Here is a 22,515-nt window from a genome sequence, read left to right on the forward strand (position 1 = left end):
TTATTGTAACCACATATAATGAATTGAGCTTCTTTATTTAAATGTTAAATTCAAATGACGGTATTGAAGTTGTAAATATGATATTGTAGATGCCTGATTACTAAATAAATGTTTTTGTCTCATAATAATGCTTTGTAAGACTTCTGGTTTTTTTTTAAGATAAGAAAATTAGTGCTGGTACTTTTTTATAATCATTAAAATCTTTATCATGTGTATTGAAGAGTTTAGGATCCCGAAGTACCTAAGAGGGGGAGGGGGTGAATTAGGTACCTTTTAAAATTTTTAACTTAACTTAATTGATTTAAGTTAGTTAAATGAAATGATATCTCAAATACCTAACACAACCTCTTTTAAATGGAGATTAAAAGAAGTGTCGTTGGTTGTGATGAAGGCAACAGTAACGGATCAGTAACTTGTTGTCTTTGTATAAATCTGTAAACAATGACCAACGTGAAAGATAGTAGATGTTGTCAAGATAATAAAAACGACAAACTAAGAATTGCAAGGGAAATAAATAAACGAAATAAGTTCAACACAATCGTTTTGAATTGGTTCGCCTACACTCTATAGGCCTACGTCCAATCTACTTCTCATTAATAATTTGATAATGTAATTAACTCTAACTACAATTATTCTATTACAATGAGATCCCCACAATCTACTCCGATTGTGCTACTCAAGAAACTACTCCGTTTCTTTAAGCTCTATCTAGTTCTCAAATAGTTATAGGATCAAATATCTCTAAGTTGTTCACTTAAGAACGGGAGAGATCAATTTTCGATCAACTAAGAGAAGAAAGATATTAAGCTAAGCCATACTTAAACAAATGAACCATTTTTGAGACTTGTAAGAAATATGAAAAACTTGCAATTTAAAAGATTTTAAATACTTGAAAGCATTAAGGGTTTTGCAAAGGTTTTCAATTTCTTTCTCAGATTTTATAAGCTATGAAAGTGTGTTTTATGCAAAGAATGAGCATCTCTTTATATAGAGGAAGAAGGGTGGAGTTTACTTTATATTAAATTAATATAAAGTAAATCAAGTTTAGCAAGCCACAAGTTTTCAGTCAAAAGCATTTTCCTTGCACCAAAATGGGTAGTCAAAAAATCAAGCAAGAAAAGTTTTCTTTCCTTCTTTGCCAAGAGTCACACATGTGACTTGGGCAAATAGGGGAAGTCTTTAAAAAGTTTTCAAAAACACAAACTTGGAATCTTAACTTGTTTAGGCAAAACTTACATCTTACTAACTAATCTAATTACTTAAATTAGTTAGATGAGATGCCACAATTAAATAAAAGAGAAATATATTCCTTTTGAAAATAATGGTTCATCCGTCCGGAAGGTAACGATGGGCGACATCTTTGTTTCCTCAAGATAGCAAAGTTAATATTTTTCTAACTCGAACCTATGGACCCTTAAACAATACAAGACGATCTTCATCCTTGGCTTCATTCTACTTTGATCATCATCAATCTTTGTAAATCCTATTAAGAAAACTTAAGAGAAACATTAGTAACATTTGGTTTGTCATCATCAACACAATAAGCTCAACATGTATTTTTTTTTAACATTATAATTATATGAATCTTTTTCAAATTTTGCTAAATTTTGTATATTTCTTAACATTATGAATTATAATTATATGAATGTGCTTTAATTCTTATCGAGACTTGCATTTTTTTTGTATATGAATGTTATTTGGGTACCTATCAATAAGAAAACTAGTACAAATAATTTGTAATTTTATTCATTTTGTATTTTTTTTTTAATTGTTTTCGTTCAGATGTATTCCTAACATTTTAGGAAAATATATATGTATAATATGTATATGTAATTATAAAAAAAGTTAAAACTAAAATTAAAATATCGTAAACTCAGTAGTTTGAAAAGGAGTAAAAGAAAAGCAAATCAAATGAAATATAGGAGAAAAGGTAATTAAATGTGTATGATGAACATGGGGGTCCTACCTTAATTTTTTTTTTCTTTTTAATCTTTAAAAACCATTGACCAATAGGAGAGCTTTATTGGTTTCAACTTTTATAGATAAAGGATTATAAAGTTTTTGAGTTCATTATTTAAACACTAATCTCAAAAAATTACATTATAACTCAAAAAAATTACGTGTTAACTCAGAAAAATTTGTTGAGGTCATAAAACTAAAATGTAATTTATATACTCTATAGAACTTTAAAAAAATACACAAAAACTCAAAAAGTCATTAAGTGTGGGCCATCTATGTACAATCGTTTTTCTCAGATCTCACCCGTAAAACCGTCTCTTACTAGAATTAGCGTTTCCCGCCGTTCCCATCATATGAAAAACTCCCAACGGAAAACATAACGAACACCATTCAAAACTTGACATTATGAATCAATCAAAAGCACTAAACAAAGCACTTCTCAAGAACTCCAAAAACCCAGAATTGGCATGGCAGATCTTCAAACGCATCGTTTTAAACCCGAATTCTTCATCGTTTTCACTACATTCTTGCTTGCCAATCATTGCCAACATCTTAATTCGCGCCAAAATGCACACTCAATTAACTACTCTTCACACCCACCTTAAAACCCAACAATCATCTCCCAATTCCCTCTTTTCCCTTATCGTGATCATTGCGAAATCCCGCCTCGTCGATGAGGCGGTTTCGCAGTTCCAATCGACAAGGAAACAATTCCCTGAGACCCCACCTCCTGTTTATTTGTACAATGTGCTTCTCGAGTCGTCAATAAGGGAGAGTAAGGTTGAGTGGGTTGGTTTGTTGTATAAAGATATGATTGTTGCTGGGGTGTCTCCGGAAGTTTACACTTTTAATCTTTTGATTAGGAGTTTGTGTGATTCGGGTCATTTGGAGGATGCACGGAAGGTGTTTGATAAAATGTCTGAGAGAGGTTGTAAGCCGAATGAGTTCAGTTTTGGGATTTTGGTTCGTGGGTATTGTAGGGCGGGGCGTGGGGTAGAGGGTTTGGAAATTTTGGAGGAAATGAGGAGGTTTGGGTTGATTCCGAATAAGGTTGTGTATAATACGTTGATTTCGAGCTTTTGTAAGGAGGGAAAGGATGATGAGGCTGAGAGATTGGTGGAGAAGATGAAGGAGGATGGTTTAAGTCCTAATGTTATCACTTTTAATGCTAGGATTGCGGTTTTATGTAAGGCGGGGAAGATGCTAGAGGCCTCGAGGATTTTCAGGGATATGCAGATAGATAATGCATTAGGATTGCCTAGACCGAATATTGTTACGTTTAATGTAATGCTTGACGGGTTTTGTAAGGTAGGGATGCTTGAGGAAGCTAAGACTTTGATTGACACCATGAAGAAAAATGATGTGTTGATGACCTTGGAGACATATAATATATGGTTGATGGGACTGGTGAGGAAAGGGAAGCTTTTCGAAGGACAACTAGTTATCAGAGAGTTGATAGAAAAGGATTTAGAACCAGATATATACTCTTTTAACATTTTGGTTGATGGATTTTGCAAGAGTGGTATGCTTTCTGATGCGAAAATGTTAATTAGTTTAATGAAAAGTAATGGTGTACAACCTGACACCATAACATATAGCTCTTTGCTTCAAGGATATTGCAGTAGAGGTATGGTAGACAAAGCTAACAATACTCTGAATGAGATGATGGGGATGGATTGTTTTCCTAATATCTATACTTGCAATATCTTGCTTCATAGTTTATGGCATGAGGGAAAAATACCAGAAGCAGAGATCTTGCTGCAAAAGATGAATGAGAAAGGTTATGACTTGGATACTGTAACGTGCAACATCGTTATTCGTGGTCTCTGCAAAAGTGGAAAGCTGGATAAAGCTATTGATATTGTTGATGGAATGTGGACTTATGGAAAGGCAGCTCTTGGTGATTTAGGAAATATGTACACTGGCCTAGTAGATATCAAGGGCGATGTCAAAAACTGTGTTCCTGATTTGATAACATATTCAACCATAATAAAAGAGTTATGTGAGGCTGGCAGGCTTGAAGATGCTAAAAAGAAGCTGGTTGAGATGGTGGGGAAAAATATATACCCTGATTCAATAATCTATAATATTTTTATATATAGTTACTGTAAAACTGGGAAGGTATCATCTGCATTTCGAGTTCTTAAAGACATGGAGAAAAGGGGGATTGACAAGACGCTCCAAACTTACAATTGCTTAATCATGGGTTTGGCGACTAAAAAGCAAATTTTTGAAATGTATGGGCTTCTAAATGAGATGAGAGAACGTGGTGTCACTCCTACCATAAGCACCTACAATACTATAATGGGTTGTCTTTGTGATATTGGCCAAACAAATGATGCTATGTCTCTATTAAATGAGATGTTTCAGAAAGGTGTAGCTCCTAATATTTACTCTTTCAGCCTGCTAATTAAAGCCTTCTGTGGAGAAGGTGAATATAGACCTGCACAAGAAGTCTTTGAGATTGCTATTAGTGCATGTGGCCACAAGGAAGGACTTTACAGTGTCTTTTTTAATGAGTTATTTCTTGGAGGGGAAATTGTTGAAGCCAGTGAATTGTTTGAAGTTGCACTAGACCAGCGTCTTTGTATCGAAAAATTTAATTATAAGGAGCTGATTGGCAGCTTTTGCAAGAATGAAAAGTTGGATGATGCTATTAAGATTCTCCTCAAGTTAATCAATAGAAGATATAGTTTTGACCCTGCAGCATTCATGCCGGTGATTGACACCTTACGTGACACTGGAAAGAAACACGAAGCAGATAAATTTGCCGAGAGGATGTTGATAATGTCACCAGAGGGATGTTTCACAAACAAAGTTTGTGATGATATTGCTGGCGGTAGTCATGTAAAGCTGAAGAAAGAAGGCGCAAGTGAATGGAAAAATATAATACACAGGTATGAAATCACCTCTTTTTATGGCACGACTTTCATTCTTGTCTGCTTGCCTACATGTCTGAATTACTATATCAAAATACTTCATTTGTGGATTGATGTTGTTAAAATACTCCCTGAGACCCTGTCTATTTACTTGTCCTCAGCATTAACAGTCTTTTGATGAAACTATCAGTGTGTGGAATCCTCCTATATACTAAGAGAATAAAACTTCTCTAAAATTTTCCCTCCAAAGTGTTCAAGCTTATATATGGAAACAAATTAGATTTTCACTTATTAAACTTTTCCATTTAAAATAATCTTTTCATCATTAAACTTAAAAATATAATATTTTAACAAAATAAAACAAAATTGGTATAAAACTATAATCAATACATATAAACTGTATCTCTTATTATTAACTTCGTGACGAAAAAAGAATTTATTAAAATAATTTGAGGTAGTTAAAATATTTTCATAAAAAACACACTTCATGGAATTACTTAATTCTCTTGATTAATTTTAATATTATTATTTTTTATAAAAATTCATGAGATATAAATCTAAAATTTATAAGTAATACAGTAAAAATTAAAATGCCTATATTTACCGCGCATTTGCGCGGGATCTACACTAGTTTCTATAATCACTAGTCATCAAGATTTATGAAACTATTAACATTGGAGGGGATTAATGCTATAACTTTCACGAGTTTGATGCTATGATGGCTCGGCTAACTGCTTATATTCTGTTTGTTTTTGAATTTTTTTTGGTAACAGAGATGACGGCAGTGCAATAACATTAAAAACTCTCAAGCGAGTACAAAAGGGTTGGGGTCAAGGAAGCATATTAGATCTTGCACCCTCAAGAAGAAACAAAAGTGACTACTGGGAGGTTACAGGTTGATACTCTGTTTTACTTCACTAGTGTGTGTTAATTTGAAGCACAGGTTATTGTCTTGAAGATAGCTACATTCGCTAGCATATTTTGAGGGTTTGAAAAAGTTTGTGTCTCACTCCATATTTTATAGAAGAAAAATAGCAGTGGGGTGGCGAGGGTTTTAAAGGATTTTCAGTATTTGAACATCCATGTACTCAAATTGGAAGCTGCTTAAGTTATGAAGTGTATGTTTAAGCAGAGATATGTGAGACAGTCATCTGCCGATCTCATTATCTGTATTCTGTGGTGCGAAGTCTGCGTCACTCCATTCCTTCGAGCATCCTTCTGCATGATGATGACATGACAATAACAAATCTTAACGGAGGCTATGGTAGGGTTCTCTGGTCTAAGATGTATATGATTTCTTCTTCCACCTTCTTAGCTATATGATTTTGCTTCTTTTTTCTGTTTTCAGTGTATTTCTCATGCTTCACTTTCTATTTAGAGCTAATTTTGGTGTTCTTACCTCAGATCTCAGGTTCCATTGGCCTGCAATGTTGCTGCTGTAACTCTGCAAGTACTGTTACGATTTAAAGTGGGAAACAAAGGGAGAAAGCAGGTTAATTATCCTCCTGTGATTTTTGTATTACTTGTAGTTTAAAGTTTTCAAACAGGAGCCTTATGTTAAGCCATATGTCATGGTTACCCCAAAACACCATTTGAAACATATCTCATAACTCATAGATATGAAGAAAGTTGTTTAGATGAAGATTTGTGATGATTACTATTACATCCGTCGTCATAACATCTAACATCTTTACCTTAATAGTTAAAAACTGTAATCCCGTTCTTTCAGTGTTCATTGCAAAACAATAACCAAAATATTTGAGTATAGAGTACAAGGTTTTTATTAGATTGTTATTGGTGAGGAAGTTCACTATAGTCAACAGCCGTGCCTATTACCTACAAGAACTTTAAGTGTTTCCTTCTGCTACAATTAATTTTAACAACTAGCAAAACACAAGAACAAAAACTGCATAAACTGCTGTACAACAAAGTTCCATTGCCTTCAAAGTATGGTAATTTGTAGTTAGGAAAACCCAGTACTTCATATTGGACTGCTGGAGCTTGTAAAATGAGACAGGGAGAGCTTGATGGTGTGGCTTTCGGATGATTTATATACATCTATACATTCATCTACATCAGCATCACAGGTTAACAGAACCCATTCCCCATCATCATCGAAATACTTGATACCAATCTTGGTCCAGTCCGCCAAACCAAATCTTTTGGCCATTTCTAGCTGCAAGTCTTTGAAACCCATGTTTGGCAAGATGGTGAAGCGGACCTTTTCCTCTCCGAATGTAGCTTTGGCTTTGAAAACACCTGTATTTCTTGAAGGTCTACTTTTAGCCATCTTCAAACCAGGTAGGGATTCAGAAGGACGATTCTCATCATGAGATTTATTGCCCTCAGATCTTATGCGAACATGACTATGATTTTTCTTTGAAGAAATATGTAATTCTGCTTCACTTCTCTCTCTTTTGAGAGGCCCTGGAAGGTCTTCTGTTATCGTGGTAGCTATCTTTGCTCCACCTGGGGAGCAATGTCCAGAAATAGAAGTTTGGCTGGAAGAAGTGGAAGCGGAGTTGGAGGATGTGGCTCCAGAACTGAAAATGCTGCCTTCAGCTTGAGCAGGTGGGTGTTGCTTTGATTGATCATTCAAGCCTATGGTGGGAATTTGATCCCCTTGTAGTGGTGTGTTCGGACTATTCAACTCCGGGAAATTTGTATAAAAGGAAGATAGTTGGATAGAGCCTTCAGCTCCTTGGACTGAGTTTATTACTAGTTGAAGCTTCTTTAGAGAATGTCCCACCTTCTTGATTTTCCTTGAAGGCCATCTGGCTATTCCATGCTGCCTACATATCCTTTTCAGAGTAGTAGGGCAAACTGCAAACAAGGAAAATAAAACGTGAATGGGGGGCTATTTGATACTCTGAATTATATTTCGGCCTAGAGAATGTCTCGTATCCTGTACCCTCATTTTATGACAGTCTTCGCGTCTTTCGATTTAAGACATGGCGAGTCAAATGCTTTATGTACTTGTATTTGACACCCTATATACCCGAGTTTAAGTAGCATAGCTGGTTAGTTATATTAGTGCGACACAGAAAGGTCTGATGGTAGGGAAGTGAGACCAAAGGACTTGCATTTCTGGTTCTCTTTTTCCGAACTAACAGAGGACAGGTATACTGTAGGAAGGTGCAAGACAGTCGAATACAAGTATATACTCGAGTCATATTGGTGTCCAATATTAGCTTTACCTCCAATGTCTTTGGCAGCATCTTTTAGGCTTCCGGCGAAGTATTTCCTTAGTACTTCTAGACTGATCGTTTTCTGAACATCAGTTCTCCGCTTTCCAGCATTTCTGAAACCAAGAGGAGTTCGGCCTCCAGATGATACACCAGATATACCTTCAGCCATAGAATCTTGCTGAATGTTTCCACGGTCTAAAAACACCCTCTCTAGTTGTATAGCTTGCTCAGTGTTACTCCAGTTAGTTGACAATTTAAATTCTTTGCTAGGCTCCTCCTCGAATAATGAGTTTATCTTTTTACCCATTTCATGAGGGCCTGTAATGTGTGAAAATAGTGATAAAGTCTCTTGCTGATTTTTTTTAGCAGCTGAAACCTGCAGCTTTTTCTCATTGTCTTCTGTCTGGTCATCCAATACTAGGAACGGTGGCTCATAATCTTTGGCTGTGATAAATTGCAAACTCCGGCAAGTTTGCTGTATCACCGTTGAAATCGATTTCCAGACCCTACCATGGAGACTTAACCCTGTTTCCTGTAAATCTGTTGGTAAGTAGAATTCCAGAACATAGTCATCCCTTTTATTGTAGATGCTACGAAGCCTTATTGCTACTGCGCCACAGAGTCCAAACATCTTGGCATGGTGCGCAAGAGGGTAATCAATCTTGCTAAAGTCTCTGACATCGGTGGCAACGCATGGCTGGTTGGTCTCAAATGCTTTGCCAACTATGCCACCCCGGCCTCGTGAAAGGTGATGCTCTGAACAAGCCTTGTGAAAATCAAGAACTCGCTGATCACGGATATAGCAAGCAGAATCAATTGTTGAAACACAAGGACCATTCTGGTCAGAGTGCCAACATTCTCCATTTCCTTGTTGTGAACATGAGGCCCATGTTTGCGCGAGAGGTAAGTCATGCGTCTCACATACAGTTCTCAGAATATTGATAATCTCAGGTCTTACTGCCTCGTAGGATCCTTTTCTAGCCTGAAATGAAAGAAGTTTGGTTGGTTTTTCTTCAAATGCAAAAAGGTGAATCACTAAAGAGTAAAGACTGGCCTATGTTTCCTAATAAGTAAAGCAGTTATTTTTCAAGCCACTGGGTTAACAGGTATGTGCTAGGATTTATAGTTAAATGAGCTTTTCTCATTAATGATTTTCAAGAGATATATCGCCAGCTAATTGAAGTCGAAAATATTAGCATCATTTTACCTGCTCTTGGGAATTGTATGAATTTTCCGAACTCCTAAGATCAACGGTCTGCAGAAAAGTGGATTCACGTATAAGCTACTGAAGAATGCAGAATTTATTGTATCATACTTAGCTATGTTACTTCAAGACTCAATTTGCAAGAAGATGATGAAATTCTGATTCAAATGGATTGTTTTTACAGTGTAAGAAAGAAGAGACCTCAAGAGCTTTACAAATACTTTCTAGTTCAGGACGATAATTGAACTTCTCGGTAGTCATGATGACCTCGAGCACTCCCAAGCACTTGTCACTGCCATTCTCAAATATCGGAAGAGCAATAGAACCTCGAACATCATATTTGTGTGCAAACTTGACCCGTGGATACTCCTCCTGCCTGAATAACCTCACATCAGGTGTCCATTCAGGTACCTTTCCAAGAAAAACCCGCCCAGGTAACCCGTGAGCCCGTTTAGAGTCCTCATCGGCCAAGAACTCGTACTTCTCGGACACATCTCGGTAATTTAGCAGACGGCTGCTGGTCGGTTGAAAGAAATGGGGCTGCTCGACTGTTGTCAGGAAACTGTTTGGGCCTTTCTTGACAGGAACCCACATTTGAATAAGCACATCTCTATTCATATTCAATTCCTTCAGGTGAGACATTGCCAACATCAACCTTTGTTTGACTGTGGTAGAATGTCCTGAATTTACCTTTGGTTTAATCCATAAGATTCTATTGAGCTCATCAGTTTCCCAGCTGAATTTGACTGTTTGATCTAGGGTTTTGGATGTTGTGACAAAAGCGTTCCGATCCTGAGACTGTGAATCTGCAACCTGTTCTTCCTTTAATGCAATCTGAGAAGGGTTTTCAGGTAAAAAACTCCATTTTTCCTTTGCATCTTGGTAGATGCTGGTATTTTGACCAGGATTAGAGACCGAACTGCTAGACGTCTCCTCAAAATGAGGCACGGGTTTCAAAGGGAAACTGAAACTCTGAGAGGATGATAGGTCGAGCTGCAGAAGGTCTGATCCATCATTTGTGGGTGACCAGCATTCTACATCCAAAAATCGGTCAACGAAAGCATAGTCCATATACCCAAACATGGGAGAGTTAGGAGTGGTAAAGTCCCCATCTTCCATACCAACGTTTTTTCCGAGTATTGAACAGACAACTATCTGGTGCAAACCGTGCAATGTCTATTTTTTTGGTTAAAATCTGAGGAATTGAATTGTTTGAGTTGTGCACACTTCTGCTAAACTGCTACCTTTGAACTGCAATTTCAGTAAATTTTGTCAGACACATAATTACACCAAATGAATGTAAATATTTGCTAATTCTTGCTTATAAATGCGGCGTAAGAGTAAATAGCTAAAAAAATTCAGAAACTATGAATCTGAATTACAGTATGCTCTAAGACATGAACAAAAGTATTAAAAATGGAATAAAAGATAAGTACAGATAATAGAAGTACCTAGATTCATAAAGTTGATGCTATGACCCATATCTAAACCAACACAGATGACAGTTTAGTCCCGAAATGATTTGGAGTCGGCTGAACATGAACTGTCATATTGATACTATCGGTTGCGCTAAGCAAAACAAACTGGAAGAGAGAAAGAGAACAAACTTACTTGTCTGTATGTATGTCTGTATGTATATCTATGTTACAGTGATGAAGACGACGACAGCGACGACGATAATTGGAAAAAAAAACTAGCAAAGTACCATGAAAATGAGCAGAAGCTTTCTAATTGTATTATGATGTTAATGTTATGAAAATGTGTAGTTAAAATGTTAGTTGCTTGAATAAAAAGGGATCTGTTTTTAAATAGGGGAGGATCTCCAGCATTCTGGGGTATAGTTGTCATAGTTTGGACTGTATCTTTATTGTTATCTGTGGCACTACTTGTGTGGGATCCACTCTTACATCATGTATTCATGTCCCCATGCTAGGAGATTTTTTTCTTTTTTCGAGTAAGTCTCCCTATATCCGTCACAAGCTTTTGACGGGTAAGTATTATCCACATAGGTAGATAAAACAAAAGTGAGGGTGCTTAGAAAATTACAAATGGCTTATCTTTATCTACCTAAGTGAGTTTTATTTAAGCCGTTACAAACTTGTGACGGATATTGTCCGTCACAAAATGGGAATCTGAGTTCATTTTTTTTTTTTTTTGCAGTTTATAGAGTATTTTTGAATGATTGGAGTAGTGTAATTAGGAGTAATATATGACATTAATAGCTGTAAAGTTAATAAAAGTGGTGGTTAATTGTCTAATTGAGGTTAAGTCTACTACAATGATTCCTATTTAGGTTTAGGACCACCATTTGGTTACAACTTACATATCCTCAAAAGAATCTTTCTTGCCTCGGAATTTTAAATCGACTACTAGTTTTAGTGTACGACCGTTGTATATATACCGTCAAATAAAAAGTGACTGCTTTATGATAAATAATAACCATTTTATAAGAATTAAAATGATTACTTTCAAATATAAATCTATAAATATTATTAAAAGGCTAGACATTAAACGCCACGTAGACAAATGTGATATGACAACAATTAATTGTGACGTGTCAGAATATAGTCCACATGGAAATACTAGCATAGTAATACACATGAAAAAAAATTACCAATTCCACATTTAAAAGTTACTCTCATAATTAATGGTAAAAAACTAAATTTAGATAATTTTAATTTCATATTTTCATAGGATAATTTTTAATTCACTCTCATGCAAAGTGGATTTAATAATAATAATAACTAGTATTGGTGCCCGACTTCGCCCGGGCTTCCTCTACTTACCATTAATTTTTTTTTTCATTAAATAAAATTACTTAAAGTTACATAACCCATAAATTTATTATTAATATATTTTTTATAACATATCCTAAAATTACAACGAAATAAATTTTGAGACAAATTCACTACTCTCGCTATTAATATTTTACTCTTAATAATGAAACAATAGTAATAATATTTACTACTTACCCGTAATTATTGTTACTGTCACTACTGCCGCATTAATATTTATAATTTCACTACACCCACCGTAATTATTGTTACTTTCACTATTGCCGCATTAATATTTGATTATTTCACTACTCTCGTTGTTGTTTCTACCACTTTCACTAATCTCGTTGATAATATTGTTACTTTTACTATTCAAATGAGTGATTATTATCATATAACTATATCCAATGTTACTACAATTCTTTTTCTTTACTGATGAAATTACTTTTACTAAGGCATGCATGCAATTTTAAGAGGATTATATATTTATATTAAATATATTACATATATGCATTAAATCAAATCAAAATAATTATGCAATATTATATATTATGGAATCTAACTTGAATTATTTATAACTTATTTATTATATTTTTGTATGTTAAATAATTAACATCTCTATACATCTAATAAACTATAAAGTTTTATAAAATTGCATAGATTTTAGATTTAATATATAATTTTATGATGATAATAATTAATACCATAAGTGTGCATATTTATACTAATTAATTATTTTATTTTAAGGAAATTGACCATTTTCTAGTCTTCTATAAATATTTAGGAAAATTACCAGGCATATTCTTTCTTTTAGTCTCCTTGAAATTGACCATCTTAATTTATTTTAAGGAAATTGACCATCTTAATGAATTATTTTATTTTAAGGAAATTGACCATGTTTAGGAAAATTACCAAACTTCTATATAATTTAATTTTAACCCAAACTATATAATATTTGCATTGAGATCCCTTAATCGGGTCCATCACACGGTGCTATTAATTTAAAACTATATAGTATAATTAATTTGTATAGCTTTCTTTAATTACATTGAAGTCCTTTGGTTTCTGGATTTAATATATAGTATTGATAATCTATAAATATAATTAAAAAGTAAGTCAAACTATCAACCATCAACTATATGTCTTATTTTAATTTCATAAGATAATTTATAAACCACTCTCATGCAAACCTTTTACATTACATTTTTCCTTGCTCCATATTTATGTATGTAAAATCAATAACTATATAATCTAAATACAAAATCTATATATCTAACTTAAAGGCATGCTAAATTACCTATCATAATCTACATGTCATCTCTATACAATAATATAAAAAAGCTACCTTGAGCATATGTATAAGACATGCGACAGCGTAGAATCACTAAGAAACTTTCATTTGATAATATATGACTAATTAATAATATTCATTCATAGAATTAAGATAGAATACTTATTATCACGTTTATGACCCCTTATTCATCTCTTACTCTTCATTTTCTCTTTAGCTCTTCTTTTTCCTTTTTGATGATTCATTTTCCCTCCTAAAATTTATCTCCTTATTTGATGCTAAGTTAATATAAATAAAGTCTTTAAAATAAGCACTTTTATTTTTTACCATCTTTTTCTAACCTTTTGGCATATTCATATGTTATTGAAACTTTCCATTGCATATACTTTTTATTAATCATTTGCATTTGTGAAAAAAATAAAGTTATATCATACATAAGATTTGTGTTTTATTTGGTATTGTTTAAATAACTTTTATTGATGTCAATTTGTATTTCTCACCTTGATTTATTTTTGCAGAGGGAATGGTACAATTTTCTTATTATTACAAAGTTGGATTGTGCAGTTAATTACGTTATACATAAGGTATGTTCTACGAGTTTTGTTTGTGTAATTTATATAATCTTATTGTAAAATGCACAGTTTTTTGTAATTTATCCACTAATATCGCTTTGTGGTAGATTTATTTTATATTATCTTAATGTAAACCCTCTTACAAGATTAATTGAATTATCGTTAAATGTATGTTTGTTTCTTATTCTATTTTTGTAGGTGATGCTTCCTTTGTCTTCTCATAATATTAACATAGTGTGTGATGAGTCATAATTATATACATATTTATGCCTCCCCTTAATTACTTTTGATACGGTTTTCGTGCTAGTTTATATCATTTACATGTCTTTTATGTTAGAATGTCGATACTTCCGCCTTTTGATGTTTAATGCAGGAATGATGCATTTGAGGAGCAAAGGAATGAAATGGGCATCACGGAGTGGGCATAAAGGGATACACGAAGCATGGCACGAGAATCCATAAGAATGAAGGAAGAGAAGTTAAGAAGAAAACACGAAGAAAAGAGCTTCTTATTACAAGTGCCTACTTTGAAGAGCCATATCTCGAGTTATACAATATATTTTCAAGTGATTATAATTGGAGGTGAAAGCCTATCCTCTTAGCTTTCCAACGCCGCAAAAATCGCTTGTTTCTGACAAGTAACGAAGAAATGGCGTCCGTTTGAAATTCAGTGCGCGAAGCAGGAAATTGGTGCCTCGATCGAGTCAACCTTGGCTCGATCGAGGAACTTCATGCTCGATCGAGTCACCTCCGACTCGATCGAGGAACCAACCTAATAAATAAACTTTGCAATGTCGAGAGTTGGGGTATCTGGGAATTGTGCCTCGATCGAGTGCACCTTGGATCGATCGAGGAACCACTAGTTTCCGCAATATTCCGCAAATTTCCTTAAGTCGGTTATGACTACTATAAATACCTAAACTCGTTCTCTAGGTTATTTTTATGCTTTTATTTCAGTAGTTTTAAGATAGCTACCTTAGAAAACTCTCTCAAATACTTAGTTTAGTTTAATTATTGTTCGGATCTATTGCCTTTAATTACGGTATTGTTCTAATCTTTCTTCAATTATTATTTCAATTACTTGTTTATCTTTATTATTGTTCATCATGTTTTCCATTACTATTATTGTTATTCTTTCTATTATGCGTAGCTAAATTCCTCATCTAGGATGAGGGGGATCTAGGTTAATTAAAAAGGGAAAATTGATTAATTGCTAGGGAAATCATATAAGTTGTCGTTTGATTGTTGTTCTTATTCTAGTTAATTGACTTAGGCCTGAGTTGTTAATTAGTGTAGCGAATTAATCCTTTCACCGACCGGGTTAGAATTAATACAGGCTGCGATAATCAAATAGATTGTATCTAATTATAGCGACCGCATGTTAGAATCGATCTAAAGGGCATAATAGAGTCGACCGATCTTATGACCTTAGACAGCTTGACAGATCTAGCAATTGATTAATAGACTCCATATAATTGACCTAGTGAACCGGAAATCCTAAACTTTTAATATCATTGTTTTAAACCCTTTAAATTACTTGCAATTAGTTGGTTAGCATACAAACAAAACAAACCCCCAAATTGGTTACTTTAAGACAGATTTAAATATAAATAAACTAGATAATCACCGCCTCCCTGTGGATTCGACCCTGACTTACCGCTAGCTATTTTGTTAGTAGTAGTTTAGGTTTACTTTGATTAAGGTGATACGACTTTAGCTTTATCAAATTTGGCGCCGTTGCCGGGGAGGCAACAATTTTTCTGTTTGTTTTTGTTTAGTTTGTCTTTTGTCTCAGGGAACACTGTACTAGTTCCTTGAGACCGTTCTAATGTTTTCCATCGAGTTTCTACAGGGTGAAGATGAGAACTTCCATGATTACATGCATAGATGGAATGATTGGATTCATTCCCATAATTATGAGGCCAAAATTCCACGGCTTAGTATGTGCCTTACCATCATAAAAGGTATGAACAGACAAACCCAAGCCTATATTGACTCCATAGGTATGGGAGATTTTGGTGGTAAGAATATTGAAGATGTCCTTTCTTTCTTTGAATGGCTTGCTATTGAATGCATTAAACCCAATTTTTCATTTCAACCATACATGGATGAGGGTGTGGGTGAGACCATAGAAACCATTTTAAAGAATGAAAAAGATATTGAGGGAAACATAGAGGATGAGACCATATGCTCAGTTGATAACCCCTTCTTTGACGACAATCTAGAACCCCTCTATGACGATTTTACAGACAATGAGTCACATGAGGAAGACTTGACAGACCCCTTAGATTACCCCTTTTGTGATGAATCTTGGGATAAGGAGAGCGATGATGCGCGATTCGAAGATTTTAAGGTTAAATGGGACTCATGTGACGATTTGCTGACTCTTTCTTTTGATACTTCCCCTTCAGTTATTGAATTTGATTTTAATTTTGAGTCTAGTGAGGTTCATTTTATTACACCTGTGCAGAATGCATATTTTGATGTTTCTGATGTTGAAGATGATATTGATGAATACTCTGCACAAGGGACCCCTACTAAGGACCCTTCAGATGCTTTGATATGTTTTGAGACATGTGCAGATGAATCTCTCATTTGGAAAGCTGAGTTGGATGCTTTAGAGGCTGAAATATATGGGATAGAGCCTATCAACAAAGGGAACGCGAAGGTATATGAGTCGGTGAATACTCCTAGCACGATAGAGGTAATATATTCTTTTGCCACCGATTTTGTCATTAGGAGTGGTAGACCTCCTGACCAAGAGGTAATTGTTGACAATAACTTCATAAGGATTACTAGTGTGGTGAGTGAGAAATTACCTCGTATAACTTCTACTTTGTGTTTTGATGCTCCTTATTCTTTTGGTTGGACGAACAAATTGATGCGGTTTTATTATAATTGTCATAAAAATTTTGATATGCTGAGACGGTCTTTAACATTGATTTTATATGCTCCTGTTATATCTTGGTGCTATTTATGCTTTTGTGTAGCACATGCGCAGATTTATGATCGACTATTAAGAGCTTTGAGATGTTTTGATTGTTCCCAATTGCGGGTAATTGATATATAAAGAAAGGAAGGGGACGACAATAGGTTCCTCGATCGAGTAAGACGAGGCTCGATGGAGTAACCACATTTTTGGGTTTATTTCGTAGCTGACTTGATGTGGAATTGCGCGGTTGATTATTTTCCCCTATTTTTGCAGCTGGTTTGGGGGAATCATAAGCTCTTACCCGGTATTCTCTTCCCTTGTACCTTCTTTAATTGTATTATCTATTTCTTTTCCATTGCCTTTGTTAGTAGTGTCCTTTAGGTTGCTGGATGTGTGTGTGATTGCTATGCTGTAGGCGTCACATTGAGGACACTGTGACATTTAGGTTTGGGGGAGGAGTTTAATTATGTTGTGTGATTTAGTTATTGTTGTGTGTTTTTATATAAAAATCCATAAAAATTAAAAAATTTATAAAATACAAAAACATGTTTTTCCTTTGTTTTAGGTCGAGTCTTGGTGAATTAGATAACAATGATGTTAAATTGCATTGTTTTTGCATTAGAATCCCATATAGTTGTCCATGTACATTGTTTTGACTCGTTAGCCATGAAAACAAAGCTCATAATTCAAGTCTTAACCGTATTGACATGCCTTATATTGATTAGATTTGACACAATTACGTTGGTAAACTACTTAAATTCTGAGGTCTATAGAGCTTCCTAGACCAGGAACATCAATAAACCGGTCTCATTGTCAATTAGGCTTGAGTGTGGATTCTCCTTGTGGAATGTGTAATATCAAACTGCATAAGTGTGACATTGATTTCTTGATACTTCTATTGCTTTCATTTGACTAAATACATGTGGATATGCGTTCTTACCGTTCAAATAAGCCTTACAATTGCCTTTTTGTTAGCCCGTTTGAACCCTTGTAGCCAATCTTAAGTTACATCCTATGAGCTACAATCCAAGAATTTGCCTACCTTTTCGGGACAGTCGCAGTTGCTTGTTTATCATAATTATTTTGCTATTATGGTTGGGTTGGGACTTATTGTTGTCATATGGGTATAGCAAAATACTTTTAGCGATTGTGTTGTATCCTTGTGTTGGAAAAGAAAAATATGAAGCGAAAAAAAAAAGAAAAAAAAATAGAGAGAGAAAAATCGAAAAAATAGAAAAAAGAGGAAAGAAAAGAAAAGAGATTGCTTCATTTGGTTTTGTCAAGGATCAAAAAGATGGTTGTTAGAGTCTAATGTATAATTGGAGAGTAGTTTGTTAGCTCTCATATGTTGTAAAGTTGAGATCATTTCTCTAAGTTGGGTTCATTTGTTATTTTAAGATTTAGATATGGTTTGGGTTAGCGCTGCGACTACCGTCTTAGCTCCACATATCCATAACGTGCTTTGGCACAAACCACTTCTATTCCTTTAACCCATTTGCCACCCTTATTGTCCTTGATACATGTACTTTTGTCTACATATGATGATTGCATATTAGTTGGGGAAATCCCTATCACATTAGATTGCATGCATGTTTCGTAAGTTGAGTGAGTGTTTCTACTTCTTTCTATCTTCACATATAACTCACCCTATATATTTATGAGTGCATGAGTGAATCCGCGAGAATCCGACTAATTTGTCTTGCAAGATCGAAAGGTATTTGGCATTTGTCTATAGTATGGTGACTGAGACTTGAGCTATGTTTTCTATTTCCCGTACCTTTGAATTTGTTTTATTGGTACACTTTAGTCATTACTTTATTCTGAGATATGGATAGCTTGGGATTTGTATGTGCATTAAACATTAGCTCTGAGTCGTTTATTCGCCATTTGTATGATTGCCTTTTGTATTGTGTATTGCTTTGCTTGAGGACAAGCAAAGAGATGGTTTGGGGGAGTTTAATGAGTCATAATTATATACATATTTATGTCTCCCCTTAATTACTTTTGATACGGTTTTCGTGCTAGTTTATTGTAAGAAAAGTAGATCTATATACTTAACATATTCATATATGTTTTAATTTAATTTGTCATAAAATTAACTAATGATCTTATGCATGCAAACATTAATTAAAGAGAAGGAAAAATCTATTTCTCACCATGTGTTTTTCGGATATTTGGGCACTAGTAAGGTCACCTACCTTACTTAGTTCTTGAGCTTTCCTTATGGATGAACAAGATTCAAGTATAGAATCCCTCCCAAAAGCATATACCCAAGGAATACTCATAATAACTAATATTATTTAGATCTAGTAATAATATTAGTTATGCTATAAAATGATACAAAATAAATTGTATTTTGGCTCTTGAAAATCTCGGTCAAGAGGTGGTGTTTTTGTGAGATTTTATTTCTCTAGATTTCACAATATGTAGAGAGAGAGACATTTTTACACTAGAAATGTTGTAAAAGAATTATGAATGAATAATCAAATGAAAAAGAAAAACTCTTCTTCTTTCCTTAGGGTGGCCGAAAAATGGCCTTGGGTAGCATGCCCAATGCCTTTTGTTTTTGCTCTTCTCAAAAGCTTAGGCTTGCAAGGCTAGTAGGTAGTCTTTAATCATTATGTTTTCCACTAATATGAAAACACAATATTAACCCAACACTCCCTCTAATTTTAAGCACTTTCATAATAAAATGGATGGTCCATTTTATTTTGTCATTTGTCAATTTTGTCACATGTAACATGTTACATGACATGTCACAATGTAATGTATTTTTAACATATTAAAAATCAACATATTCATAAAATATGTCATTTACAAAATTGACTAGTAGTTCGTAATTACTTGTGCCAAAAATGTTTCCAAATTATAAATTACAACATTCTGTATTTATAATAATTTATTCATTCCGTTTCAATTGTTTCTATAAACAATGATTTCATCTAAGTAATAAAACAATTCGATTACTTAGACCGTGTCTCATTTAATCATATTTACAATAAGATACGTAAATTATACTCACAAAATCATCCGTTAATTTTAAGCAATTTAATTAACTCGTATCGGTATACGATTAATTAAATAATCAATTAAGAGTATTTCCCTATAGGTATGACCTAAGGGGATCAATGATCACCACGTCGCACGACAAAGTAATGTCAAACTCTAATCGCCCAATCATTACCGATATGTGTGGACCAGTTGACTGTAAAATATTACATCCACATGTATTCTTAAAATGAGATTTAATAATGATATTTAAATCATGTGATCGCACTATTGTTGAGGACACATTTCCCAACAATCTCCCACTTGTCCTCGACAAGTGTGCGTCACCAATTATCTTGTCCTATTACTATCTCCCACTCAATGCAAGGTGTCTTTCGGGTCGTACTTGCAAGTGATCATATCGAGAGTGGTTTCCTCGATCTGGAGAATAACTGGTTGACCGGATTTATCTATCATAGATATCTTCCGAGCGTGGCCACGCATTTCCAGTTCATTACTCCTCGAGTGGCCCTGAGATATTTTTTTAACCCTGACAAGGGGGTGGACAATTCCTATCGCACTTATTCCCTTCGACTAGCCACAGCCATCATAACCCAAAATATGCCCATTTGACCCCATTTACGAAGGTCGTAGTAACACAAATCAAAGTTAATCTGAAACTGTGCCATCTTAGGCGAACAGTCTTTAGTCAAAAGAATCGACTCATTAGAATACTATAGCAGCTCTCGCCACGACCAGGCTATATAAATTTGCCAGAACTCTATAAGCGGTCATTAGGCCCGACAAAATGTTCCTAACAGTCTGCCTATGTGATCGACTAGTCATCTCACATGACTCTATGGCACTTGAACTTGCCATCAATCGCATCACACTCTAGTCACTTCAAGACGCCACCTCATACAAGTGACTATGGGCGAATACAATGTTAATCCGTGTTCATTTTAACGGGGTTCAATTGTCACTACAACCCGTTTGGATGTAACAAAGTATAAAATGAGTTTTTAAAGAAAAACTCGAACGACAAATGCGATTATCACATATGAATAGTCAATGCCTGATTACTATTTCATATTCTATAATCTAATTTGATCTTGTATGTAGTTGTTCATTTCAATTCAATTGAAATGACATGACTCATCATGTTAAGCCTTTGAGAAGGCTTTGGTTAGTAGGTTTTATCAATTTCTTGTACCTTACTCAACCTTACTACATACTCGTTTTCCTTTGTAATGTATACATTTGCATTACAAAACTTTCTGAGTACGTGTCGAGATCCAATCAAGACATAGGCCCTCTAGCCTAAGAATAGCTCCCACTGTTTTCACAGTGTGCGGGACTCATCCTTCTTGCACATCTCATGATTGCAAGTTTACTCAATTTCCGTTATAAATATCTCTCATTGTTCTTTATTGCCTAGAACTATTCTAGAAAATCTACTTCTTAATTAACATTGCCACAATGGTATCTTAACCATCCTAATGTGTTTTGATTATGGTTTTGTCGGAAACCATGCGCAATCTCAATTGTCAATTGTTATTTGTGTAACACCCTTACACAAAATTGCATCATAAACACTTTGCTTTTCTTCCTTAATGCTTCTGTAAGCACTTAAGGGTAATCTTTATGGTTTACTAGGTAAAGATTACTTGAATTCGATTTTGAAAACAATTCACCATACTCAAAGTATATGAAGTGTTATACATCATTTCCTTTTAATTGATTTGGCAGCGGAAGCAGATGGAATCAATCAAATATGTTCAACTTGGTTGAACTAGTCATGAATCTTATTAACATAAGACTTCTTATTGACGCTAATATCACGTGGATTTATCTTCATAAATCTAGATATTAAAGATGTATTATATTACTCCAAAAGTCTTAAATCATTCTCAATGATCAATATGTCATCCACATATCGGACTAATTAAAATTTTCGTAACTCCCACTAATACTTCATGTATAAACACAACTTCTCGACTTATCGAGAAATGTTTTATCACATGATCAAAATATTGATTCTAACTCATGTCCTACTTAAGACCCTCTCTTAAGTTTCACATTATCTTAGAATTGCAAGAATCTATAAAACTTATGACATGTATTGAATACATTCCTTCTATTGAAGAAGTGGGTTTTAGATTCACTCGCTATGTATTTCATAATAATGAAACACAATCCCTAAGAAGATCCAAATAGACTTAAGCATTTCAATTGGTGCGAAACTCTTTGCAACCAATCAAGCCTTGAAAACTGTCTTTATTAGTGCAAAACCCTTTGTCACTAATCAAGCCTTTATTTCGGATTTTCATGGCTCTAAGCCTTGTATTGAGTTGTGACTTAAACACTCTTATGTAAGTCATTTGTTGATTACTTTCCAGAAGTAATCAACTTGAATCAAACAATTTCTTTTGTAAGTTATAAGCTCTTTAATTTCTTAAAAGTAGCATGAATTCATCATTTTTTTTTTAACAAGTGACGAATTTAACCTCCTAGGTTTCGAAGAAACGTCTTACACAAAACGTCTCATGTAGCCAAGAAAGACCAGTTTCTTGCGACATAACATTCTTTGTGGCTCTTGAATAATTTCTCCCACTCTGTCTTCTAGAAATAAACTTGTATTTTAGAAAGATGACTTTACGAGCCCAAAACCCGTCGTACTCGTGATAATTGAAAGGGAAAAATGAGCATTTGTTTCTTGTGAAAACTT

At 34.4% G+C, this 22,515-nt stretch overlaps 2 protein-coding genes across 4 annotated transcripts; one reads left to right on the forward strand and one right to left on the reverse strand.

Annotated features, from left to right (window-relative positions):
* The first annotated feature begins 2,275 nt into the window (after positions 1-2,275).
* LOC141648223 (pentatricopeptide repeat-containing protein At2g17140) lies at positions 2,276-8,746 on the forward strand. Of its 2 annotated transcripts, XM_074456735.1 has the most exons (5): positions 2,276-4,856; positions 5,612-6,102; positions 6,243-6,330; positions 8,448-8,572; positions 8,649-8,746. In XM_074456735.1, the coding sequence occupies exons 1-2, from the start codon at positions 2,365-2,367 to the stop codon at positions 5,736-5,738; spliced, it is 2,619 nt and encodes an 872-aa protein (XP_074312836.1). In that variant the 5' UTR covers positions 2,276-2,364; the 3' UTR covers positions 5,739-6,102; positions 6,243-6,330; positions 8,448-8,572; positions 8,649-8,746. The 2 variants fall into 2 exon arrangements, with proteins under 2 accessions (XP_074312836.1, XP_074312835.1); XM_074456734.1 differs by lacking the exons at positions 8,448-8,572; positions 8,649-8,746 and having other exon boundaries at positions 6,243-6,476.
* On the reverse strand, positions 6,671-11,039 carry LOC141648222 (protein NLP2-like). Of its 2 annotated transcripts, XM_074456732.1 has the most exons (5): positions 10,842-11,039; positions 9,432-10,481; positions 9,234-9,281; positions 8,036-9,008; positions 6,671-7,661 (listed from the first exon to the last, which is right to left on the reverse strand). In XM_074456732.1, the coding sequence occupies exons 2-5, from the start codon at positions 10,347-10,349 to the stop codon at positions 6,820-6,822; spliced, it is 2,781 nt and encodes a 926-aa protein (XP_074312833.1). In that variant the 5' UTR covers positions 10,350-10,481; positions 10,842-11,039; the 3' UTR covers positions 6,671-6,819. The 2 variants fall into 2 exon arrangements, with proteins under 2 accessions (XP_074312833.1, XP_074312834.1); XM_074456733.1 differs by having other exon boundaries at positions 9,432-11,039.
* Between the last annotated feature and the right edge of the window lie 11,476 nt (positions 11,040-22,515).

Source organism: Silene latifolia, chromosome 3, assembly GCF_048544455.1.
Source record: "Silene latifolia isolate original U9 population chromosome 3, ASM4854445v1, whole genome shotgun sequence".
Lineage (NCBI taxonomy): Eukaryota > Viridiplantae > Streptophyta > Magnoliopsida > Caryophyllales > Caryophyllaceae > Silene > Silene latifolia.

Coding starts and splice junctions, on each gene's coding strand:
- LOC141648223 (XM_074456735.1), top strand. CDS start 2,365: ATGAATCAATCAAAAGCACTAAACAAAGCACTTCTCAAGAACTCCAAA. Junction 4,857..5,611: donor TGGAAAAATATAATACACAG/GTATGAAATCAC, acceptor TTTTGGTAACAG/AGATGACGGCAGTGCAATAA.
- LOC141648222 (XM_074456732.1), bottom strand. CDS start 10,349: ATGGAAGATGGGGACTTTACCACTCCTAACTCTCCCATGTTTGGGTAT. Junction 9,282..9,431: donor GTATTTGTAAAGCTCTTGAG/GTCTCTTCTTTC, acceptor ACTTTTCTGCAG/ACCGTTGATCTTAGGAGTTC. Junction 7,662..8,035: donor TGCTGCCAAAGACATTGGAG/GTAAAGCTAATA, acceptor CCTTGTTTGCAG/TTTGCCCTACTACTCTGAAA.